Source organism: Conger conger, chromosome 5 (genome assembly GCF_963514075.1).
Source record: "Conger conger chromosome 5, fConCon1.1, whole genome shotgun sequence".
In the NCBI taxonomy this organism is placed as follows: Eukaryota; Metazoa; Chordata; class Actinopteri; order Anguilliformes; family Congridae; genus Conger; species Conger conger.
Genome location: NC_083764.1, coordinates 58,885,165 through 58,900,110, shown reverse-complemented (window position 1 = coordinate 58,900,110; position 14,946 = coordinate 58,885,165). Strand labels below are relative to the sequence as shown.

Genomic DNA, 14,946 nt, shown 5'->3' with positions numbered 1-14,946 from the left:
GAATGCATGTGTGTGTATGCGGGCACGTATGACTATGTGTGAGTGCGTCTGTGTGTGTGTTTGCTTACTTGTGTGAGCGTGTGCACATCTGCATGTACAGTAAGTGTGTTTGTGTCTGCATGTGTGTGCAAATGAACGCCAAGGTTTCCTACAGATTTAGTGAATGCCCTACAGTATGTGAATACCCTAAGAACGCTCATCAGCCGTTTGCGTTTGTGAACCAGGAAATCATTGAGCCACTGGCACCCACAAAAAGTCAAACGGTCTCGTTTTTCTGACTCGGGACTGAAGCACAAAGAACCCAACTTATTACGCGCACGTTCAATCCTTAATCAATTCTATTAGCTATTACACGCATGATTGAAAAAGTGTTTAAAAACAGCCGTGGTGAAGCAGCGGAGGGTGAGAGAGAACGCCGCACTCCAGTCCCGAAGAGGCGCTTCACGTGGCTCCATCCCGGCGACACCTGACATGAACGAACGATTAACCGGGCCGTGATTGGCCCCCGGTCACCCAGCTGGATGGCACCGTCGCGCGGCTCTGCCCGGCCCGGGAGGCTGCGGTTCTGTCAGCCCGCTCCTCACACGCCGGGCCGATGTGGGGCGGCCTGTAGCGTAGTGGTTAAGGTAAATGACCGGGACACGCAAGGTCGGCGGTTCTAATCCCGGTGTAGCCACGATATGATCCTCACAGCCGTCGGGCCCTTGAGCGAGGCCCTTAACCCTGCGTTGCTCCAGGGGAGGATTGTCTCCTGCTTAGTCTAATCAACCGTATGTCGCTCTGGATAAGAGCGTCTGCCAAATGCCTGTAATGTAATGTAATGTAATGTAATAATATGGGGTCTGCGAGCGCTAACAGGCTAACAGGCTAGCGCTGGAACCCTACGGGGAAGGGCTTTGAGCCGTGGCTCGGTAGCTGCAGGTGGGCCTGAGGTTGTACGGGCGATCGGCGGCCTGGGTGCTCATACACCTCCAGCACTCCCGCCCGGCTCTCCCGCCCGGCTCTCCCGGGCTCCCTCGGAGGGCGGGGGAGGGGGGAGGAACAGGGGCCCTTTGTTAAAGAATGATTGCAGTCGCAGCTCTCTGACACCGCGGCGCCCGGGCAAAGCGGAGAGAGCCTTTAAAAATTCATGGGGTAAACCCGGGTGATCAATTTGAATGGCGCTATCTGATGGAAACAACTCCCCGAGTGCTTAATGCCTTTCCTGTCTCCGCAGACTGACAACGGGAGTAATGTAGCTCTCAGGAAGGTGAGCGAGAGACGCGGAGAGAGCGCGCAGGGGGAAGGGAAGGAGGGAGGGAGGGAGACAAATTGAGAATAAGGAGAAGGCAGAGAGGATGCAGACCCAGAAAATGAACAACGGCCTTATCTGCCTCGGGGAGTATCGCCAGCGTTCAGACAGCCAGCGGAGGCAAGCGGTCACCGATGAGCGCCCTCGCCATCATCGAAGGGTCTCCACGCTGTTGACCTCGCTAGCTTTCCTCTTCACAAACTTTTAATAACCAGGAGGAGGGGGAGGACGGGGGCAAATAAACAAAAATGCGCAAATAGAGATAAAGACAAAAAAAGAGGAATAGATAATAATTACGTGGCCTTAAAGTGGCAATTTTCTCTGTGGGCAGGAGGGCCTTAACAGCGGAGCGCATCTGTCCCGGCGCCGGCGTCCCGGGAACGCTAATGTTCCCGCTTTATCTGCGGGAAACAGAACGGGAGCCGGAGGCCTCAGATGAGCGCGCACGCTGACCCCCCTCTCTCCCTGCCTGCCTCCCTCCTTTCTCTCGCTCCTTTAGATGATCACGCTGTTCACACACACACACCGCCGCCACACCGCTCCGCTCTGTTTACCGCCCTGGAGGAGAGGCTGCACACCCGGGCGTCCAATCCCCCGCTCCGTCCCCCGCCACGGCGGCTATGGGAAGGGGGGCGGCGCCCCCCCCCCCCCCCCCCCCCCCCCCGACATCGCCCCCCTCCAGGCACCTCTCTCTCAGCGTCGTTTCCACAGCCAATGAAAACATCGTCAGTTAGGCTGCGAACGCCCCTCTCTGGCGAATCCGTCACGGAGTGAAAATGGCGGCCTGGTTTGGCAGGGCGCGGGGGCACAGGCGGGGGCCTGGTTTGGCAGGGCGCAGGGGCACAGGCGGGGGCCTGGTTTGGCAGGTTTGGCAGGGCGCGGGGGCACAGGCGGGGGCCTGGTTCGGCAGGTTTGGCAGGGCGCGGGGGCACAGGCGGGGGCCTGGTTTGGCAGGGCGCAGGGGCACAGGCGAGGGCCTGGTTTGGCAGGGCGCGGGGGCACAGGCGGGGGCCTGGTTTGGCAGGGCGCGGGGGCACAGGCGGGGGCCTGGTTTGGCAGGGCGCGGGGGCACAGGCGGGGGCCTGGTTTGGCAGGGCGCGGGGGCACAGGCGGGGGCCTGGTTTGGCAGGGCGCGGGGGCACAGGCGGGGGCCTGGTTCGGCAGGTTTGGCAGGGCGCGGGGGCACAGGCGGGGGCCTGGTTTGGCAGGGCGCGGGGGCACAGGCGGGGGCCTGGTTTGGCAGGGCGCGGGGGCACAGGCGGGGGCCTGGTTTGGCAGGGCGCGGGGGCACAGGCAGCGGGTGATGAGTCAAAGCGGGAGAAGCTGGCGCTCTTTGAAGTGCAGAGCAGAGCGCGGGCGGGGAGAGGAACGATTAAGGCCGGGGCTTTAGGGAGGCTTAAGAGTCAGGCCTCTGGGGGCCTCTGCTCCTTCAGCTCCCTCCTTAAACCTGCGCCTCAGAGATCAGTCCTCCAGGGACCCCCCAGCCAAATGAAGGAGCAGGCAGCGTGACTGTCAAGGGCCCCAACGGATGAATATTTATGAAGCAGGGCGAAAGCCTTTCCTTATAACTGACATTTACACCCCCCACCCTCACACACACACGTTTACGTTCATTCAGATTGTCAACAGAGCGCTGTTGTGGATTGTGAGTTGACTGAGAAGAGGCAGTTTTTGATTGTGGGTTGATTGAGAAGAGGCAGTTTTGGATTGTGGGCTGATTGATTGACTGAGAAGAGGCAGTTTTGGATTGTGGGCTGACTGATTGACTGAGAAGAGGCAGTTTTGGATTGTGGGCTGACTGATTTGATTGAGAAGAGGCAGTTTTGGATTGTGGGCTGACTGATTTGATTGAGAAGAGGCAGTTCTGGATTGTGGGCTGATTGATTGATTGAGAAGAGGCAGTTTTGGATTGTGGGTTGATCGATTGACTGAGAAGAGGCAGTTTTGGATTGTGGGTTGATTGATTGACTGAGAAGAGGCAGTTCTGGATTGTGGGCTGACTGATTTGATTGAGAAGAGGCAGTTCTGGATTGTGGGCTGATTGATTGATTGAGAAGAGGCAGTTTTGGATTGTGGGCTGACTGATTTGATTGAGAAGAGGCAGTTCTGGATTGTGGGTTGATTGATTGATTGAGAAGAGGCAGTTCTGGATTGTGGGTTGATCGATTGACTGAGAAGAGGCAGTTTTGGATTGTGGGTTGATTGATTGACTGAGAAGAGGCAGTTCTGGATTGTGGGTTGATTGATTTGAGTGACTGAGGCTGAACGGCGCAGCACCAGCAGGTCAGCGTGCAGCCGCTCCTCAGCGGCCCAGCACAGCCGGGGCGATAATGGCACATTTGCTCATCCATTAGACGCTTCGCCCGGTGGCGGCGCCCGGGCGAAATGTCATGTCATCTCTAATTTCCGAGGCCGAGCGGGATGTTTCACCCCGCTGCTCGTCCCAAGAACGTCCTGTTCACACGCGTCAAGTTTCCTGAGAGAGACGTGCCGCCCACACACCGCCATTAGGCTGCGGGGCGGAGCCGGGCTCTGTGCGGGCTGGACACCGCGCGGGCGGAGCTGACCCAGGATCAGTTCCAGCTTTCTGTACAATGGCTGAATGGGACCCCTGACGTACAACACGCGACTGAGGGGGGTCACGCTTCGTTTCACGCCCGTTGCTTTTGAATCGGAACGAAAAATCCGTGAAAAATGTCGGCTGCTTCGTTAACCCCCCCGCCCGAGAGAAACACTCGCACAATTTTGTGAAGCGACGTGGTGAATTCTTAATTTTTTCTGACAAACAAGGTCTACACAATTCGCCAAGACCGAGAGGGAGTTTTCACCGCTTTCAAGCGTCACAGGAGAGACGTGAGCGAATAAGCCCAGATCAGCTGGCTGTGCCGGGGATTACGGGCGGGATTAGCTGACCCCAGACCACCTTCTGGGAGGCGCGTCTGAGCGAGTGAATGTGTTAGAGCGATAAGGGGATGACGGGGAGAGGATGGAGGGGGGGGGGGGTGCCGGTGCCGGTGAGGTTCGGACCTGCTTCTCTCCCCCGGTGGCCGAGTCCTGGTCCTGGTCCAAAGCGGCCAGCACGAAGCACAGGTACTGCTGCTGGCTGGGCAGGGGCTTGTTGTAGAAGCCGTTGTACTTCTGCTCGTCGCCCAGGGTGAAGGTGTCGGGCAGGGAGGCCAGCCGCGCGGCGATGTAGGGCTTCTGGGACTCGGCCTGCCGCCTCCGCCGCCGCCGCAGGTCAGGGTGGCCGCTGGCCTCCAGGAGCTGCGCGGAGAGACCGGCGGGAAGGGCCGTCAACAAGGGCTGACAACGCTAATGCTGCCACACAGGCTAACACACCGATGTCACAGGACACTTATACAGACTCACACAGGCTAACACACCTAGGAAACTTATACAGACTCACACAGGCTAACACACCGATGTCACAGGAAACTTATACAGACTCACACAGGCTAACACACCTAGGAAAGTTATACACACTCATACAGGCTAAAGTTATACACACTGTCGCAAAAGCTAACAAGGCTAATGCTGCCACAAAGGCTAACACACCTATGTCACAGGAAACTTATACAGACTCACACAGGCTAACACACCTATGTCACAGGAAACTTATACAGACTCACACAGGCTAACACACCTAGGAAAGTTATACACACTCATACAGGCTAAAGTTATACGCACCGTCGCAAAATCTAACAAGGCTAATGCTGCCACAAAGGCTAACACACCTACATCACAGGAAACTTATGCAGACTGTCACAAAGGCTAACACAACTATCTCATAGGAAAGTTATACACACCGTCACAAAGGCTAACGCTGTCACAAAGGCTAACGCCTATCTCACAGGAAACTTATGCAGAATCACATTGGCTAATGCTGTCACAAATGCTAACACACCTATTTCACAGGAAAGTTATACACACTGTCACAAAGGCTAACACACCTATCTCACAGGGAAACAATTACAGGAGCATCTGAATAACAGCCCAAAACAGTGGCAAGTATATTAATAGCATTCAGTCTTTCGGCACCTATCAGGGTTGCACATCAGATGTGCTCAAATGTACCCCAAAGGAGAAAAAAAAGACAAATAAAAAACACACAAGACAGAATGGAGAATTTCTTCTTCTGGTTAACAAGTGTGACTAGAGTAACAAGACACAAGAAAACCCAGTTGGATTAACTGTTCGGCGTCATGACTCACGTCAGGCGACGTGAAGTTCTGTAGCACTTCTCGGTATTTGCCTAGTTATCTAGGTATTTATTAGGATTAGGGTGTGCAGTTTATGGTGAGAGAGAACCCCCAGTGAATGAGCAGGTGTGTGTTTAACCCCCACGCAATGAACAGAAGGTTAAACAGCAGAGAGGTTCCCCAAAATCAGAGAGAGAGAGGGGGGGGGGGGCAGTGAGTGTCCCCCGGGTGACCCCCTCCTGCAGAGCCCAGCCTGCTTGGTCAGGCTTTACTGGAGCCTCAGGTGTTTGTGAAGCCAGGGCCTTATTAATTCATCATGTCGGGGGGAAGACGGCCTGCTCATTCATCATAGTTTGGAGGTTCGGGGGCTGCTGGATGGTCTTTCTGTTTCATCTGTATTTTTGTACGGCTGATGCTCAGGGATGTATGGTGGGATACTGACACACACACACACACACACACACGCACACAGACACACGCACACACACACACGCACACAGACACACGCACACAAGCACACAGACACACGCACACACACACACGCACACAAGCACACATGCACACAGACACACACACACACACACACACGCACACGCATACACGCACACAAGCGCACATGCACACAGACACACACACACACACACACACACAGACACACACACACACACACACGCACACAGACACACACACACACACACACACACAGACACACACACACAGACACACGCACACGCACACGCACACACACACACACACACACACACACACACACACGCACAAAAAAACCCTGTTGTGCCAGAAAGCCTCTGGACATCTTTATTTTTACATATTTGGAACATTTGATATTTGTTCACGTTTGGCTCCGTTTTCTGCATACTCCAGTTATTGAGAAGGAAAACTCATGAGAAAGCAAACTCAATATTGCCACAAAAAACGCTGAGCGCTTCTAAAACGCTCTTTAGCAGCGCTCAGGTTTTAGAGTACCCCTGGAAAGCTCAAATGAAGTCACAACCAAACACGAAATGCTGCTGGCGCATCCAAATAAGCTTACCTTTGGTGCTGAACTTGGAGAACTGCCTGAAGAACTACAGGCAGCACAGTTTTACTAAACAGAATACATTTACTCACATCCTTTCCTCACCTAAAGTTTTTACTGTTGTTTGACTGTCACTCTGAATCGAATTACACCCAGCGAAAAGAAGTGAAACATTAACGTGTGTTTGTCTGCACTGAGTCTGGCCTTCCCTCGAGCCCATAAGGCTTCACCACAGAGCAGCGTCGGACCCACAATGCAACACACAGAAAGGCGCTCACCTCATCCAGCTCCATCTCGTCGGGGTTCTCCCACCGGTTAGCCAGGCCTTGGCGGATTGGCACCACCACGATGTAGTACCACCTGCAGAGACACAAGGAGCATCATCGCCTGGTCTAGAGCCGCTGACCTCAAATCACTCTGGAACATTCCGTCTGCCTCTCGCCCCCCCCCCCCCCTCGCCACACGCTGTTAGACATCGTAGCGGATGATGTTGTCTGATTCTGCCTAGTTTCTGCTGAAGTGTTACAACTTCAGCTACAAACAGCCATGAAGAACACTTCAAAACACGCTGTTGGATGCCCCATGTCTACTTTTTTTTATTTTTCTTGACACAAATCACACTCAGGAACCCGAGCAATACTGTGCACTGCGATACTTTTTCAATCCCAATCTTTTTCTCAGGGCATCAACAACAACAGCAAATAAATAAATAAAAATTCCACCAAATCCGAAAAATCACTTTCAGCTCTGACTGAAACTCCTGGGAAATGAGTTTGGGCCTGGGCTTTTGATACATTCCTAGGTTCTCATTGTAGACTTAAAGAAATGTATGAGTTTGTATTGCCAAAATTAGTATTAAATTTTCTGCTAACTCATCCTGGCTCGCCTACCGGCCTGCTCTTAATACAGTCCAATGAGTCGGTGCTCCTTGGTGAAATATAAACTTGGAAATGCAATTTTTATTGCTCTTTTGCAAGGACTTTCTCCTAATATGAAAGCAAAGCATGTGAAATTGCTGTTTAAATATGAGCCTCTTAACCTTTATTAGCGATTACCGATGCGCTTTCTTGAATGAGACCCAAGGCCTGGACTGCAACGCTCGTTGCACTGCGGTAAAAAAGGCTCACTGGGGTCACTGGGAGAAGGCCCCCCCCCCGGAGCTCCAGGATGAGGAAAGTAATCTGGGCCCTGTTTCACAAAGCAGGATTACTGAGTTAGCTGGATAACTGCACTGAGGAAAAAAGCCAGAACCCTCCCTGATGTGGACTGAAGTGAAAAGAGCTGTTCCGGGTTGTACTCAGTGCAGTTATCCAGCTAACTCAGTAATCCTGCTTTGTGGGTTTTACTCAGTGCAGTTATCCAGCTAACTCAGTAATCCTGCTTTGTGGGTTTTACTCAGTGCAGTTATCCAGCTAACTCAGTAATCCTGCTTTGTGGGTTTTACTCAGTGCAGTTATCCAGCTAACTCAGTAATCCTGCTTTGTGCAGTTATCCAGCTAACTCAGTAATCCTGCTTTGTGGATTTTACTCAGCGCAGTTATCCAGCTAACTCAGTAATCCTGCTTTGTGGGTTTTACTCAGCGCAGTTATCCAGCTAACTCAGTAATCCTGCTTTGTGCAGTTATCCAGCTAACTCAGTAATCCTGCTTTGTGGATTTTACTCAGCGCAGTTATCCAGCTAACTCAGTCATCCTACTTTGTGGGTTTTACTCAGTGCAGTTATCCAGCTAACTCAGTAATCCTGCTTTGTGGGTTTTACTCAGTGCAGTTATCCAGCTAACTCAGTAATCCTGCTTTGTGCAGTTATCCAGCTAACTCAGTAATCCTGCTTTGTGGATTTTACTCAGCGCAGTTATCCAGCTAACTCAGTAATCCTGCTTTGTGGGTTTTACTCAGCGCAGTTATCCAGCTAACTCAGTAATCCTGCTTTGTGCAGTTATCCAGCTAACTCAGTAATCCTGCTTTGTGGATTTTACTCAGCGCAGTTATCCAGCTAACTCAGTCATCCTACTTTGTGGGTTTTACTCAGTGCAGTTATCCAGCTAACTCAGTAATCCTGCTTTGTGCAGTTATCCAGCTAACTCAGTAATCCTGCTTTGTGGGTTTTACTCAGTGCAGTATTAAACAGCGAGGACGTGAAGGGGCCCAGCGCTGGTGCAAACGCGCCCCACGGTTCCGCCGCCTCTACTCCAAACATCCGGGAGGAGCCGGAGGAAAGGGTTACGTTTCCGTGGCTACGCGAGAGGATCCTTGGAGACGAGAGGCTGCAAGGTCACCTCAGCCGAAGCCCTGACGCGCTTATTTTAGTCTGCCATAACTCAGGGGCTGGACTGGACCCGGGCCAACAGAATCTCAGGATCTTTTCAGCTTCTATATACTGTAGCCTTTTCTTAGTGACAGTCTTACTCCCCTCCTTCCTTCCCCATAAAGTCTTTATTTTGGACAGTACCCGTGTGAAAAAGAAATTGTACGCTTAAGTACACCTGAAATATAGCATTTCATGCAGTGCAGACTGTATTTGGACAGTTAGTACAAATTCAGTTCTTTTTCACTCGGCACTCCGGCACGTTAGATTTAAAATGAAACACTGTGAGGTTGAAGGGCAGCCTGTCCCCCTTAATTTGAGGGTGTATACATCCAGATTGGGTGACGTGTGTAGGAATGACAACATTCGTATACATAGTACCCCCCATTTTAGGGGACCAAAAGTAATTGGACAGTTGGCTTCTCAGCTGCTTCTGAACAGTGAGGTTGTATGGTTGTATTCCATCACTCCCTTGGTGCAGGTATAAGAAAGCTTTCAGCGTCTAGTCTCGCCTCTAGGCTTTTGGGTTGCCTTTGGAGTCTGTTATTGGCATTCGTCAATCATTTACCCAGAGTTGTGAAATCAGAGGCAAAGGCTGAACAATAAGCATTCCCGACATCATTAATAAATAAAAAAAGTTAGCGTTAGCGGTTAGCGGTCGGCGCACCTGACCGGGGCGCTGGTCTGCACTTTCGGCAGGTTGACGGTGAGCCGGCCCTCGTCGGCCTGGCCGCGGCTCAGGAGCACGGGCTTGGTCTTGAGCACGTCGGGGGCGGTGCGGATGGAGACCTGCTGCTGCAGGCCGCCCGCCGTGTTCCCGCGGCTCAGCAGCACGAAGGAGTACTCGGTGTCGGGCTGCAGCTTGGTGATGAGCTTGCGCTTCAGGTTGCCCGGGACCTCCACGCTCTGCTGGTTGTACAGGATCTGCAGGAGGGGCGACGGTCACACTTCAGCGGTTCGCACGCGGCGGCGTTCGTTAACCCCAGGCGCACGGCGGCTTAAACCCGCTAAAAACACTCTGCAGCGGTGCAAATGTGGAACAGAAACCCTCCGCCCCCCCCTGTGACCGAGCAACAGAGAGGGAAAACTTGTGTCAAAACAGCCTGTAACCCGAAGTTCTCGATGCTGAAAATTCGCATCACCGCAATTCTCTGCAGTCTGGAAAAGGTGCGTTATGGGCAGAAATGTCCGGGCGGAAAAAGTATATACGCAAGCGAGAACCATTTCTGCGTCTTTGAAACAATTCAGCTCGGTCATTACTGTAATTTGATTATGATTATGGATTATAGGAAAGCCAAGCAAACTTCTGTTCAAATGGATGATGAAGCCAATTAAAGGCTTAGCCAAGTGCTTCTCCACGATGAGCTAATTGCCTGGTTGGCGTAATAGAGAAGTCCTTAAACAGAGAGATTATCTGCAGAAGGAGCTATTAAAAATCAACTGCGGGAAATAAAACTCGAGCAGATGCCATCCATCCACTCTCATTAAAATTCCCAACCTGGCTCGCCTTCGCGGTGGCGCTCCCCGTGTTTATGGAGCGACTAAAACAGAAAACCGCGGGGGCTGGCGCCCGCTTCCCAAAAGTCCGGCTCCCCCCTTCTCCGGGGCGGCCGCCGCTTGCGTCTGCGATATCACCGCTCGGCTGAGGGGGGGTTTTATTTATTTTTATTTTTTTGGGGACGGGGCTGTCTTACCTTGAAAGGCACTTGGGACTTGTAGTTCTCGGGCACCTCCCAGGTGAGCAGGACGGAGGTCTTCATCACGGCCTTCACGCCGAAGCTCGTGGCGAACGCTGGGGGGGGGGGGGAGAAGAGTGTGTTGTGATTGGCTGCGCTGCGGCTCCGTGTTTTCCCCGGGTAGCCACCCGCAGTTCGGCAAGTCGCTGCTGATTAAGCCGGGGACGTTCCGAGGAGGTTATTATTTTTTGCGGCGGGGGAGCCAAACGGCTCAGAAAATGCAGAATTATCTGTCCAATATCCAGCGGATCTTGCGTTCAATCTCCGCTTTCTGCATTCTCTCTCCCCCGTATTTTCTCGGAAATACAATTGACGGTTATGCTCCGAAACACAAGGCAGGAAAAGTAACGCTATCTGTACTAAAACGGACTTTATTGAATGAATCCGACTGAGAACATAAGGAAAATAGCGGTTTAAAATGCACCATAACTCAATATCCATCCAAATAACGGCGTATATTGTGATAAAATGATGTTCACACGCGAAGGAACACAATAATGTTGTAAAAACAGCGTAAACAGGGCAGCGTGTATGTAAATGCGCCACATAATCACGTTAGATGATCTCCCCCTCCCTCAGAAAAACAACATAACACTTTCTGTTATGAACAAACTGAAGCTATAGCATCTGGTATGAAGCGAATATGTAACGGAGAGAAGGGCTGCGATTGGTCCGAAATGACTCCGTACAGTGTTTCAGTTTAAAGATGGCTCCAAAGCATTTCTCACAAGCTGTACATCTGCTCGGCTGTGCTTGTGAACCATCTGGTCTTACGAGCTCCACTTCCGAACCCAACTGTTACCAAGCTCTGTGTGTCTGTTGTGTGTGTGTGTGTGTGTGTGTGTACATGATAGCTTATCATAACAGTGGTATTTACTTTTGTTTACAATTTTATTTAACTCTACACATACTGATTGTGAATGGTCCTTCTATGACTTCTTGGTGATATTGCAGTTTTTCACTTCTGAAACAACACTGACATTTTCCAGAGCATGTGCTAACTCACTGTAATGTAATGCACGTGTGACTGTTGATGTATGAGTGTATGTGTGTGTTGCTGTGTTTACGCATGTGTGTGTACTTGTGTGTGCATGTGTGTGTTGGTGTGTGTGTGTGTGTGTGCATGTATGTGTGTATGTGTGTGTTCGTAAGTGTGTGTGTATGTATGAGTGTATGCGTGTGTGTGTATATGTATACGTGGATGTGTGTGTGTGTGTGTGTGTGTACGTGTGTGTACAGCTGACAGCACTCACCAGGAGAGATGGACATGGTCCTGCTCTGGATGCTGGGGCTGATGGGCCCCGGTCCCTTGCTGGTGTAGGCGCGCACGCGGATGTCGTAGGTGGTGTCGGGCCGCAGGCCGTGGACGGTCATGGTGGTGTCGGCCGTGGTGTTGGTGCTGTTCTGCTGGCTGTTGATGTCGCGGTACACCACGGCGTAGCTCAGGATGCGGCCGTTCCTCTCGGCCAGCAGCGGGGGATCCCAGGCCAGCCGCGTGGTGGAGGTGGTGAGGCCCACCACCCGCAGGTTCTGCGGGAAGCCCGACGGCACGTCGTCCGGCGTGACGATCTCCTTCACGTACTCCTCGCCGTTGCCCGCCCGGTTCTTGGCGCACAGCTTGAAGACGTAGGTGGCGCCCTTGTGCAGGCCCGTCAGGGTGAAGTGGGCGTCCGTCTTCTTCAGCTCGCGCACGGTGAAGGCGTCCTCGCCGTCCCGCTTGTACTGCAGCTGGAAGCCCACCAGCTCCCCCACCATCTCCATGGGGGGCTGCCACTGGATCAGCGCCGTGTTCTTTATGGTGGTGCTGATCATCATGGTGGGCTTACCAGGGACTGGGGGGGAGGGGGGGGGGGGACAGGAGAGGGGCGGGGGCGGTTTCAGAGAAGCGCGCTAGGGGTCCGTACAAATCCTCTCGATTTAGCGTAATAGGATACAATTTCTATTCTTCAGGCAATCGCATGAAGTTTGGCAATATTGCAAATTTAGCTAAGATACGTTCCAATGTAGTAAGAAATTGTCAGTATTCACGAGCTACCAAATACACATGCAAGCGAAATGAGGTTGCGATTGCAAAAATACACGTTTAGATGTCACATTTATCAGGAGGAAAAAACGGCACCAGCCCGAGTGATAATGAGGTCGAACCGGAAACTATTTTGGGCGGCCTACAGCTTAACGCCTGGCAAAGGTGCTTGACTGGGACCTGGGAGGTCGGCTCCAGAGTAGCCACAGTAAGATCTACACAGCTGTTGGGCTCTTGAGAAAGGCCCTTAAACCCACATCACTCTAGGGGGTGAACTGGAAGTCACTACGAATAAAAGTCGGCTAAATAACTGTGTACGTCATGTCATGTCATGAAATGCAACTTATTTTGTGCACCATGGCAAGACCTCCAGCTCCCCACCAGGTGACCCTCCAGCACTACCTCAGGGGGGGGGAGGGCGCCCGGTCTCTCCCACTTCGCTCGTGAGAGCGAGCGTAGCGACATCCCCCCCGCCTGGCGGCCATGCGTACGCAGCGTGCCGCGCGGTCTCCGCGGAGACGGCCTCACCTGCGCCGGTGGTGGTGATGACTTTGGCTTTGCTGCGGGCGCCGTCGCCCTTGGTGGTGTAGGCTGCCACGGTGACGGAGTACGTGGTCTCCGAGACCAGGCCCGTGATGACGGCCTCCTGGGGACACGGACACGGCGGAGGAGAACACAACATCACGAGGGGGGGCGAGGGAAGGGCGCGAGAGCCCGTCTCCGGGGATGTTAGCCCTTCAAACGTCATGCACCACGCCAAAAACGCAAACGCACGTCCCACAGTTAAAACCATCAGAGTTCAACCTTCAGCACATTTCCTCTTCTAGTTTGTTTTTTGGGTTTTTTTTTGGGGGGGGTTGGAGAAAAGCAAATGGGGTGAAAATATAAGCATCGAACTCCGATGGCTTTAACCCAGAAAACTCTGAAGGCATTTCCCACCACAAACGTCAGGCACTTAACGTACAAGCACAAACATGTAAAAAAAAATAAAAAAACAATAAATGAATGAAAAGGCAATACCATTCCTGTCAGGGTTCGAGCCAGAAAAGTGCCAGACTGTTCCAGCTCAGAGGACATTTGAGATATGTGTTGAGAGCCGCCATTGGTCACGGCCCCTCCCTGTCTGAACACTGCCCAAAGCCAGGCTGGGCATATCAGTCACCCAGCAGCTGCAAGTGGACTGGGGAGCTAAATTCCCACCACCCCCCCCCCACACGGCGTCGTGGTAGCAGCGCAGTCGGTCCCGGGGGGAAGGCGCGTAATCGATTTCATCGCGTGCTGAGCGCGCTTTCTTTTATTTTCCCGGTGTACAAAAGCTTTTCTCCGGCGTGGCGTCTTGGCCGAGGAGCAAATCATACCTTTTTTCGAACGGGTATCGAGCTCCGGCCCTGTCGTGAGAGACGTTATTGTAGGCTCCCTGCTGAGGATCATAAGAGAGAAATTGTTTTGTCCAATTTATCCGTGAGCACCCCAGATGAATATACACCACAATGGGGTCTTTACAGACGCCATTCCAGAGGTCCTCTGAGCACTCAATTGCGAATGGCTCTGACCGGGATTTAATTGCCAAGCTTTAAATGTTCATAGCCAATGGATTCTCTTCAGCGGCACATGATAAATCCTTACTTCGTCAAATGCTGGGGAATCGATGGGTTTTAATTAGTCTTGGCCGGAAATTCCACTGACAAGAATGGTGGTCTGCCAATCACAATCAAACTAACATTGAATTAAATCAATAAAAATAAATGATTTAAAAAAAAGGCTGCAGCACCCAACATGTTAATTCTGGACAGCTGAGAGGATCTTGTTTTCAGAGAGGCAACACATCACCATTAAAGCATTTGAAGTTTTGGCCGTTTTGCAACTGCAACAGCCTGTTGAACAGGAAGCTTCCTCCTCGTCGTTTACAATGTGCGTAAAAAAAAGGAAAACCCCAAAAACAACCGAAGCAAGTTGCGCAATGCCCTCATCGCTCCCCGTTTTGCGAATGCAGGCTTCGGCTGTACTCCAGGAACAGAGGGAAGGGGCTGCAGTTTAGCACACTTATCCCCCTTCATCAACCCAAACAACAACCCTACTTACACACACAAAGCTCTCTCTCTCACACAAACACACGTGCCCACATACACTGCACTTATCCCCCTTCATCAACCCAAACAACAACCCCACTTACACACACAAATCTCTCTCTCTCACACAAACACACGTGCCCACATACACTGCACTTATCCCCCTTCATCAACCCAAACAACAACCCCACTTACACACACAAATCTCTCTCTCTCACACAAACACACACGTATACAAACACACAGATGCCCACATACTTGGCACACTTATCACCCGCCATCAACCC

The 14,946-nt window shown here is 52.1% G+C and overlaps 1 protein-coding gene across 3 annotated transcripts in view; it reads right to left on the bottom strand.

Moving 5' to 3' along the window:
• Window positions 1-14,946, bottom strand: part of LOC133128624 (receptor-type tyrosine-protein phosphatase F) — a 235,413-nt gene that overhangs the window by 37,840 nt on the left and 182,627 nt on the right. For all 3 annotated transcript variants that reach the window (XM_061242300.1, XM_061242299.1, XM_061242301.1), the window contains 6 exons: window positions 13,119-13,236; window positions 11,821-12,399; window positions 10,526-10,623; window positions 9,499-9,755; window positions 6,805-6,886; window positions 4,319-4,555 (listed from right to left, as the gene is read on the bottom strand). In XM_061242300.1, the coding sequence (XP_061098284.1) occupies window positions 4,319-4,555; window positions 6,805-6,886; window positions 9,499-9,755; window positions 10,526-10,623; window positions 11,821-12,399; window positions 13,119-13,236 (1,371 nt within the window). The remainder of the gene's footprint in view (window positions 1-4,318; window positions 4,556-6,804; window positions 6,887-9,498; window positions 9,756-10,525; window positions 10,624-11,820; window positions 12,400-13,118; window positions 13,237-14,946) is intronic.